Source organism: Monodelphis domestica, chromosome 8, assembly GCF_027887165.1.
Source record: "Monodelphis domestica isolate mMonDom1 chromosome 8, mMonDom1.pri, whole genome shotgun sequence".
Taxonomy (NCBI): Eukaryota; Metazoa; Chordata; class Mammalia; order Didelphimorphia; family Didelphidae; genus Monodelphis; species Monodelphis domestica.
The window spans coordinates 251692159-251703375 of record NC_077234.1 but is presented as its reverse complement, the minus strand read 5'-3'; the positions used below and the strand labels follow the sequence as shown (position 1 = coordinate 251703375).

Sequence of the window (11217 nt, the reverse complement as noted above, 5' to 3'; positions counted from 1 at the left end):
TACATTACACATAATTCTACTGCGTACATACATAACGATTACAGACAGACACAGGCATATACATATCAAATCCCTTGTAATCAAAAGAAAGTTTGTTTAATGATATCAATAAGGCTGTTTTTATTTCTCTAGTGGAGGGGGGCCATATTTGATAGGTCATACTTTTTCTTTTTTTGGTTGGTAGTTATGGAGAATACTATGTAACACAAGTTTCTTGTAAAGACCACACAATAAATAAGACATCCAAAAATTTAAGTTAGAAATTTACCCGATAATCATCAAGTCCCAAAGTTCTTAACCTGAGACCTATGAATTTACTTTTTGTTTTGCTATTTTGAGATTATTTTAAATAACTGGTTCCTTTTGTCATCCTTTTTTTATTTAATGCATTTCTATTTTTTATGAGAAGGGTATATAGACTTTGCTAGACTTTTCAAGGTCTTTCTGATACAAAAAACAAAACAAAAACAATTAGAAAATCTTGCTCTTGTCCAACTAATAGAGGAAAGGAATACCTAGTACAATGTTCTTGATAACTGGTAAATTATCTTTTGCTTAAAGGTTTTCAAGGTGCAGGGACCCATCTCTTTTCTTTTGGAATCCATTCCATGTTCATACAACCTAAAATTGCCTCTTCTCTTTTTTTTAACCCTGTGTTCATATTTTTTACTTCTCAGGACAAAGCATTTAATCCCTAATCCACATGCCAATTCCATTATCTATTCTCTTTTATAGCACTTCAAATACAAAGAGACAGTTATTATGTCTTCCACTTTCTTTAAGTCTTCTTCAAGCTAAACATGGCTGGTTCTTTCAACAAATTCAAATAAATTTACACAGGTTATTCTTTGAAGCCTTTAATCTGCAAACCATATATTCACCAGAAAAAATAATTTTGTTTTTTAAACAAAAAGTTGGTGGGTTTTTTTTTGGGGGGGGGTATGGTTTAAACTAGGTGGCACCTGCAATCCTTTCTTTAAAATCTGTGACTGTGATTTATAACTTGAAAATGGAATAAGTAAGAAAAGACGGAACTAGATTAACTCTGAGCTTTACATGTTTTATGTAGACTAGACATCTTAAGATTTTATATACATATGAAATATGAGGATTTCCATTTATCCATTTTTTCTTATTAACAAAGATGAAGGATATAAGGCTCTATCAGACTGTCCAGAGAAACTGAGAGACTTGTTTATTGCTGATAGTACCAAGTGGTTGACTTGTCAACTATTTGAATTTTTTTTTGAAATCTAATCATTTGATAGAAATTATTGTTCCTTTAAAATTTGAAAAATTAGCTCTACACTGCCTTTGCTTATTTACCTGATTGTGTATAGATACTATGAATGCCACTGGATACAGAGATTTCAGAAAAAGTACTAACAGCTTCAGGAAGAGTCATTGACTTACAGCTGGATCCTCTGGAAGGCTATATCTACTGGACAACAATGGATGCTGTTGAATGTGCTCTCCTAAATGGATTTTATCCAGTCATGACTGTGGAAGAATCCAGCTTCTCTAATAGACAGGTGACATTTAATATTTTTTCCTCTTTGTTTCACTATTTATATTTTTACAATATTCCAACAGTGTAAATGTGCAACATAACAGAAAATTATATTATTATGCTATATCAATTAAATTAACTACTATAATATTGACAATTCAAATTTTGTATACTATTTATTTAAAGTTAATTAATTAAATGAGCAATGTCTCCTTTTATGGCTCTACCCTAGTTAAATTTAATCAAAATGTCTATTCATTAGAATACATTTTTTAAAAATAGATTTTAAAATTTATAAATATTATAAAAATTATTGCCATTTAACATTAAAAGGCCTATGATTTGTCATATTATCTTCTTTCTTGGGAAGGAGGAAAGGGTAAAAGAGAGGGGAAAATAATGAAATATATATTTTTGGACATAGCAAATATGAGAATTTATTTCTCTTTGATAATCTGTTAAATATTTCTATCAAATCATATGTATTATTATTTTGTTACATATTATATTGTTATACATAAAAAGAAAAAGAAACTTTTAAAATGGCTGATGATGTTCCTTCGACTATGAACAGTTTCTTTTATAAGTTGTCTTTACCTTTGACAGGTATGCTTCCATTGCCCATTTGTAGAAGGAATAGATCTATTTTGTGTCCTGATGCTATGAGCCTCAAGCCTCATAAATAATCAGTCTGAGTAATCACGGGAATTGCATGGTCTCTCTGAGATTTTTTAGTGGGCTTGTTATTGCATGTACAAATACCTTTTTCAGTTAAACATTTCCCTTATAGATTGCAGGTTTGACTATGAATTTTGAACACATGATGTTTTACTGGTTGGTCCAAGATAACTTTGGAATTGAAATATATCAAGCTGAGCTATGTAAGAAAAGGTAATAATATTAAAGATTTGCATTATGGATTTTCTAAGCTTTAAAGCTATCAGACTGCTAAAAATATTCCACTCTAAATGAAAAATGTTTGAAAAAAATAATGTTTGTATAGGCATATCTGTGAGTTATGTGAGTGTACCTTAACATACACACATAGACACATGCAGGGCAACATGGGATAGTTGTTAGATGTTTTATATACATATATATGTGTGTGTATGTGTTAGCTGACCTCAAGACAGGCTCTGTCTCTGTCACATACTGATTATGTGACCCTGAGAAATTCACGGACCATATCTGAGCCCCGGAAAACGTTCAGAGGCTGAGAGTTGTAGAATGGTTGCACTTTTCCATTGGTAGAAGGAGCTTCATCACTGAGAACTCCCTATACCAGTGATAGTATAGATTTAAGAATACTGATTTTCTTTTGATATTGAAATAGATACATTCACACTTAAGCACACATGCCTATAATTTAAAAATATTTTCTCTTCTGTGTATTATATTATCATATGATTTGATCACTAACATTTTTCTTATTTATCCTTATTTTTATTTAAGTCAAATTGATATTTTACTGATAACCAAAATACCTAAAGTAGTTTAGTGACTATCTTGCTACTTGGTAAATTTTGATTAGTCATTATATTAGTGCTGAGCCTAGAATCAATTGCCCTTCTACATGGCTTTTTTAATTCAATAGCCTGACCCACTTGAGGAGAGTAGTGGAAAATTCTTCCATCTAAGATGGAAAAAAAAGGGGTGGAAGAAATGTATCTTTAGTGCTTAAGGGTGGGGTGATTGAAGGTAGTTTTTGGTGAATAACAAGTCCATTTGCCTAAAAATTATCATGCACTCAATTTGGATCAATGAACAAGTAGTTCTCATTAGTGCATACACCCAATTCCTTAGTGTTTCATCTTTATGAAGAATGGAAAACTGCCACCATTATAAAATAGTCGACTCATTTATGGAGGGAAGAAGGGCTAAGTTTACCAGGGGAATTTTGATCCCCGACTAGGTATATCTCTTATTTTTCATTACTGTAACGTGACATTTTCCCCTTATTAAATATCTAATGAAACTCCTGAAATTCTTTTTAAAAATATCAAATAATAAAATATAATTATCATTTGCATAGTTTTTTTTTTCCTTTTGTGGTTAACCTCATAGATTTACTGATAAAAGATAAGTAGGAATTCATTACAGAGGCAATAAGAAGAACCAATGTCAGAATTAAGGCAGGTTCAAGATGAAGTTGAACTTGAAGACTGCCCTAAGTTTAGGAGTCGTGGGTCAGGAACGTAGGTCCTGAGATTTCTGACATAACAAAACACAAGTGGGGGTGTTGGAATAGTCGCCAAAGATGAGTTCTCTGTGATGCATTTGTTTTCTTAGGTCCTGCATGGAGACTTCCATTTCCAGGATCATATCCGTTGATCTGAGACTCTCTTCTCCTGTTCTTCAGTATTATAGTGGTAGATTGGTTTGGATAAGCCAAACAGACACTATTTACAGCTTAGACCTTGCCAATTCACGGAAGACGAGAATCAACAAAGGAATGGATCTCACCATGCTGACGGCTTTCGTCGTTGTCCAGCCTAGACCTTTTCCAGGTTAGGTCCTTGTCGCCATTACTTAATGATGGGTGGAAGAGAGCAAAATGACTTTGGGTGCCGTTTGGGTTTTAGTGGGTTGATGAGGTTTTGTGACCGTTCTAACTGATGGAGTGTCACTCGTACAAAGGGGATACATTTGAAAGTCTGACTCCAGGTGAGGAGTCCAATGTTATTGTAGGGAATGATTGTGATGTCTGCTGAAAATCCTATGCGGCATTGTTTATGCTTCATTAAATTCTCCTTATTTGGGTAGGTGTTTTAGTTGTACAAAATCAATATAAGCCAATCGAGATAATCAGAGGGAAATGGAAAAGATTTCACTATTGTTCTGACCACTGGAAATACTGCATTTTTTTCCAAATTGAGAGACTATAACTTACTCCATATTTGAGATGATGAGATATTGAGCCAAATAAGGATGACCCTAAGCACTGAAACATTTATACCTAATCTATTCAAGGTACATGCATAAGAATTATTATCTCTGCCCTAAGCTTATTGGCTATTTTAGGGAAGATAAAGTATACTTATGTGATAGAAAAATATCTCACTTGAAAATTGAATTTTTCAGTAACTAATAATTATCTCAAAATTTATTAATTAAATAATAATTAGTATCAGGTACAGTGATAGCTCCCTGCTTTAAAAAGAAAGAGGCAATTACCTTATATCTTACTCTTCCCAGAATGATTTATTTCCCTCATGGTACTAATAACGTGCTTTCTGAATATTACTTTTCTTGCATGAGCAGAGCACTAAGTGATCATCAAAGACCACTGCAAAGCTAAATTGAAGAAAAGTTTTCATGTATTGGTCTTTCATTTTTCAGTTGATTTCTTCATGAAACCTGATGTCATTCCTCAGCCTCTCTCCAGAAATTCATTCCACATCACTGGAAACTCATCAGCATTTTGCATTAGCTGGAACCTGCCTGGGAATGTTAACCACGGAAATATATATTACCTGCTTAAATCGCTTGCCCTTTCTATTGTAGAGGTAAATACTTAATCCAGAGAAATCTGTCCCTTAGAACCGTGCAAGGCATCTCAATCCAGTGGGTAGCCACCATCTAGCTTTTAAAGTGAAGGAAAGCTCGGACCTGCCAAAGAACAACACAAAGATGTTATCTCGGGGTTCTGCTGAGGAGGCGGCTGGTCAGAGAAGGGGGAGCAAAGAACACACACTCGAGGTATAATCAGCAGAGAAGAATTCATTTTGGTGAGCCGTGTAACCCCAATGGTAAGAATCGCATGAAGTGCTACTGGGCGACAGACTTGTTTGCTTACCTTTGCACCATGTGGCTTTCAGATCCTTTCTATTCGGCTTCTGTCATTAGACCCTTAGAGTGTTTGCAGTACGAGGGCTTTACAGGTCATCGTTTTCCAGATTAGGACACTAAAGCCCAGAGAGTTTCTGACTTGGACAGGCTCAAAGATAAGTTAATGGCAACCAAGATGATCATGAGCATTGACTGCCTATAGAGTATTCTTTCCATCAAAATTTAAAACTGTCTGATATTATGGAAGGGGTGTTACACTGGGAGCAAAGAGCCTGATTTTATAATCCAATATATAATACAATCAAGGAAATAGATGGGGTCATCATTGTTGTTTGCCTGTGACGGAACAGGAAGGAAAATACTTTTCATTCACACATCAGCACATATGTGTACATTATTCACAAATGTGCTGACATACAAATACATTTGGATCTTCCTTAATGGCTCTTCATACCATGGAAATCCCCTCCAACATTTATTATTTTCCTTTCTCGTCATATTGGCCAAGCTGCCAGGTGTGAGGGGGTACCTCAGAATGATTTATCGGGAAGCAATTAGAACACTTTTTATGTGATTATTCATGGTTTTGATTTCTTCATCTGAACACTGCCTCTTCATATCCCTTGACCAGTTGTCAAGTGGGATTGGCTTGGTGTCTTGTAAATTTGACTTAGTTCCTTATATATTTGGGAAATTTTCTTTGTCAGAGAATGTCTCATATCGATTTAAAAAATCTTAAAAATTCTTGTTGGACTTCTGTCTAATCTGCAATTTTCCTGAGGCTTTTTTCAATTTATTGTCTTCTGAGTCTATCTTGAATTTCCTTGTCTTTCTATAAGATTTTTAGGATCAGGTCCTCTTCTGTTGTTGTTAGCTCATTTCCCCAGATTTTTTCTTTCGTTTGGACTTTCTGTTTGAGTGAGGCTCTGCTCCTCTTTAGGACCACTGCAGAGATGACTAGGTTAAGCTTCTGTGGCTAGACCTGGGGGCTTGCAGGTCTTCAGGGCTTCTGAGGTGCTGGGGTCCAGGCAGAGTCCTAATCACCATCCTTTTGCTCTTTTCCTTATGTAGCTGGGGTGTCTTCTGCACTCTCAGACCTGCAGCTTGTAGCCTCTCTTCTGCTCTGACACCGCAACCATCGGCAATGGGTCCTGGCAAAGCAGCTGCCCAATGGCCCTGGCTTTGTATCCAGGGCGAGCGCGGGGTTCCTCCCTATTATCTCTCTGACCTTGCTTTGGTGTCCTCACTCTGATGCTGGCGCTGTGGCAGCTTTCTCTAGACCTCAGAACTGGCCCTGCTTCAGCTGCTTCCTCCGTGTGGATTTCTGGCCAGTGTCCGCAGGCGGACCTCTCCCTCATCGCCCCAAGTTGTCGGGCTCAGCGTTTAATTTGGGGCTTTTCAGCAGGTTCGGTGGTTTGGTTCAGGAGCGCTCAGCAGCGGTGCTCACTGTCCATCTCCTCTGCTTGTGATGGAGACGGGCTTTGGGGATCCTCGCCCATGTTGGGAAGCAGACGAGCGCTCCTTTTCTCCCGGAGCTCGCGAGCCACTGATGGCTTTCCCGGGACATTGTTTAAAGTTCAGATTCATTCGGGCTCTAACAGAGAAAGGAGGTCCTCACTCTAAGGAAAGCCAGCTACGGGGTAGACAAGAGGCCGTCGTTCCTCTTGATGAGCCGGAGTAGCAATCGATACATGTTACAGTCTCTCAGGAGGCCAGTCGTGAAAACGCACTGGAGCACGCACGAGTTACGGGACTAGTCATAGGCATTTCGGCGCGGTTCTGCACTGTCCAAATAGCTGGACGTCCGTGTCTTCTGGCAAATAGACCAGCCTTGGACTACTTATTCTCTTCTTAGCATCCGTCTTTTCTGTTATCTAGTTCCGTGTTATTTGATTGGCCGTTTCAAATGATCTCTTCTCTCTGTCCTGTCCCTGCACTTTGGACGTAAAGAAAAAGACGACCAGTTCAGTGTGTGCGCAGTGATTCCACGCAAGTCCCCATTTTAGCAACGTCGAAAGGCAAAAGGTATGCTTCAGGGAGCGGTCTGAACTCATCAGGTTTCTGCCTAGTCTGGGACAGGCACTTTATGAGGAGTCCTTCGGCGTTGTGCTTTGTCAGGCTGTTGGCCAGAGGTATAAAGTCTTTCAGAGCTGATTCTCTTCCCCAGAGGGCTGTTTCTGCATCAGGTCGTGCACGTCTTCCCGGGTTTTCTGTTCGGCCATTGCCCCGCGGCTGGGCATCGCCCCGGTCTCCAGGGCTCTGCCGTTACCAAAAGAGCGACTGCCCAGAGGCCTTTGATCCCTTTGGGGCATAGAAGGGACAGTGGAGTTGCGGCATCGACGCTGGTGCAGGTTCGTAACGGGGGCACCGTCCAGAATGACTTCCCAGAGCGCCGTCGGCACACGCGCCCTCCCGCCTCTTGGCCATCGGTTGTCGTTTTGACTGGTGCGATGGCTGATCCTCAGAGCTGTCTTAGTCTTCTCCAGGAGTACTGGTAGACCCTTAGGACCCACCGGTGGCCATCCGGGCGTTTCCAAGCGTAGCGCATTCTGAGTTCTGTCTCTGAGATGCAGACTCACAGCTCAGCCACCTCTTGTCCGTGAAGCTACTCTGTCATCCAGGACACGCCTTTGCCTGGATCTGCACCGAGTCTCGTCCTATTTAGAATCAGCCCAACTGATGTAGCCGGCGGCGATGGTTTTTGGATCTTGACTCTGACATCGAATGTATTAACTCTCTCTTCCAAGGTTTAATACTAAGGATCCGTGAGCGCATCATCGACGTCTTCTAACGGTCATAAAATTACTGGATAGCAGCGAGCCGCGCGCGGGTCTTGGGAGTACGGCTGCCGCGCTCCTGCCGTTCTGGTGCCAAACCATCAACGACTCACCTACAAAGATTCGAAGGCAGCCGGTTGTGTTACCATCGGACTCAGATATGCCTCTGTGGCCCCACAAAGAGAGCATCAAGTAGAGGATCGGAAGCTTGGCTCAAATCTAGATCAGGGCGCTCCTTCGTGTTCCCCTGATGTATTTGTTCAGTGACTCTGTCAGGAAAAGGAAACGAGGCTACTCCAGTGTGGCTCGCCCTCGACGAAGCACACAAGCTCGTACCGATGACTTCTGTTTTTCCTGCTTGTTCACCGGCCCTCGATTTCATGACCTCACAAGAATCTTCCCAGAAACCAAAGTCCGGCTCACTGGCCTGCCACGTTCAGGGTCTCTTCTGTCAAAAAGCTCAGGACCGCATTCCGCCTTCTCTCATCATCTGGTGCTTGTCCAGGATTCCCACGAAAATGCATGTACCAAATGCCTATCGCGGCCCAAGCCCCTTGTGGGTGATAGGAAACAAATCCAAAGCTGAAAGCCCAAGCGGTCAAGGACCTCTGATTCTATTAAAGAAACAGCACACGCGCACACACACGCACACACATGCATGCACACACACACACGTACACATACACACTCACTCACACATGCAAACATGCACACACGTGCGCACACGCATGCACGCAATGCATGCACGCATACATACAATACACACGTACACTTACACACATGTACACACATGCACACGTGCACACATGCACACTTACACGCATGCACGCACACACGCGCACACATGCGCGCACACGTGCACGTGCACACACACTTACACACATACACACTTACACACACGCACATACATGCACACACAAATATAAAAAGTACACAAAATCCAATAGGAGGCCTATTTAAGGAAGAGTAACTGGGAGAATCACGTAGAAGGTGAAGCTTGATCGGAGCTGTGAAGCAGGTCATCCCAGCCATGGGGACACCAAGGCCATGTGTCCGGGATGATGCGTTTGGATGGATCGTAATGTGGGAGAAGGGAAGGGGTACTGAGGCAGGACAGAAGGGGAGCGAGGAGCCAGGAAGTCACGGACTTGTCAACGCGCGTGTCCTGATAGCGCGGTCAAGCCTGCACGCCCCCCTCGGCCCACTCTCCTGTACCAGGCTGTAGTCGGAGACTTCGTTGCTTTTTTAAGCATGCATCGACCACCATGTTTAGATGGATGTACCAACAGGGACCTTGTGGAGGAAAGCGATCCTGTCTTTTTACATAAAGAATTGGTCATCGATAGTACAAACTTTGATCTGTTGGCATTACGTGTCACAGCGGACTTTAAGCGGAAGTCATCTGGCCAATGAACCCATTATAGAGACGAAGAACAGGCTCCGCAGGTGAAGCCACACAGCCCCGTAACGGCTGAGGGCGATCAATAAGGATTTTAAACGCTGTGTTCGTGCCTTTATTCTGCAGGAGCCGTTTCTCCGTCTGCTCCTACGCTACCCTTTGTCAGAAATCAGATCCCTCAGGCACAGCTGTGCCCGATGCCACTGGAGACGTCAAGCGTGTTGCCTCATCTGTCCCCTGAGGACGCGACCGACCTTACACGTTATCAGCCGCTCGCCGTCCTCTCGTGCTCTTTTCAGTTGTGCTATTGCGGTCACCGCGTGTGACTGAGCCTCCCGGTCTCGCTTATGTCCCCTTGTACCACTTCATACAAGTCCTTCCCTTTTCCTCGTGACTCTCTTTTCTTGGAATTCATAACGGTCGATGCGATTGCCCTTTTGATTCCATTTCCTCAGCTTTCTCCAACAGACGAGCACCCACTTCTTTTGCCAGCATAAAAAGGCGTCAATGCAAATGCAGCTCTCCTAGGTGTGCACACGCATGCTTGCTTTCTGTCTGTGAAACTATGGGGAGATGTGGTGAGCAGTGGAATTGCCGGGGCAAAGGTTGAACAACGACGTCGCTTTTCTCACGTAGTCCCAATTCATTTTTCACAAAGTTGGACCAATTTATAGCTTTGCTAATCGTTTGTTGTATCCCTTATGGCAGCTCTTCAGTGCTGACTGTTTAGATCTCTCATTTCTCAGCATTTTTTAAGTTTGATGTTCCTCTTACACACCATTTAAATCCTTTGACTTCTTCTCTATTTTTAGAAGCTCTCGGTCAATATACCTGTATATTTAATGATCAGATTCTTATTATAAACATGAATTAAAAACCTTCATGACTCAAATTCATCTAACAAAAATAGACATTGAGCCTCCATCGTAAAAAATAATTGAGTTAGGTGCTGTGTGGGGAATACATAGAAAAATAATAGAAAATTCTTCACCTTCCTAGAAACAAAGAGAAATATTTCCCCCATATTTCATTCGTAGATTCTTCACATCGTTCAGACGGATCACCACCTTCACTCTGATAACTCCTCTGAGGTTTAATCACCTGTGTTCCTGGATGCGCTGCCTCCTGAATGACAGTGAAGAAAAAAATATTTTAATTAATAGATTTCTATTGGAAAAGTAATGTCTTCTTTGTGAGGAAAATAATGCATTCAGATATTGAATTCCTTAATGAAATCACCCAAATTATGTGTTGCACAAACGATTTTCCTCTTTTCTTTGTCCTTGATTCAACTCCTATAAACCAGAAGACTATACCCACATGCTCCTCTGGAGTCCCAAGTGTTAGAAAATAATTATATATTTCTGAGATTCTGTTCGCCATAATAGAAAAAATGTATTTATTATTTGAGTATTGAATAAAGGAGATGCCTAAATGTATGAATGATATAATTTCCTGTCATTTCAACAGTTTCTTATTATTTTAGGCAATCTTTTACTTTTTCATTGTATCTTTCTTCTTGTTCCAAGGACCTTGATACACCTAAGTATTGTTTGAGGGACCTTCCACCGTTCACAGAATTTGATCTCAGTGTAAAACCTTATACGTATTGGAGATCTGCTGCTGAAACCTTATTAATCCTTCATTCTCCAGAATCTGGTATGTTATACTGAATATAGTCAAAAATCACTTTTTTGGTGGAAAAGGAAAATTATATAAATTGCATATTTTATAAAAAAATA

General features: G+C 40.6%; 1 protein-coding gene across 2 annotated transcripts in view; it reads left to right on the top strand.

Moving 5' to 3' along the window:
* The first annotated feature begins 3605 nt into the window (after positions 1–3605).
* LOC103094428 (proto-oncogene tyrosine-protein kinase ROS-like) overlaps positions 3606–11217 on the top strand; it is a 43810-nt gene continuing 36198 nt past the window's right edge. Inside the window, exons 1-3 of one of the 2 annotated variants that reach the window (XM_056807159.1) lie at positions 3606–4017; positions 4850–5016; positions 11005–11134. In XM_056807159.1, coding sequence (XP_056663137.1) covers positions 3807–4017; positions 4850–5016; positions 11005–11134 — 508 coding nt within the window. In that variant the 5' untranslated portion in view covers positions 3606–3806. Of the gene's footprint in view, positions 4018–4660; positions 5017–11004; positions 11135–11217 lie in introns of those variants that run through there. The other variant, XR_008913929.1, reaches the window with a different exon arrangement.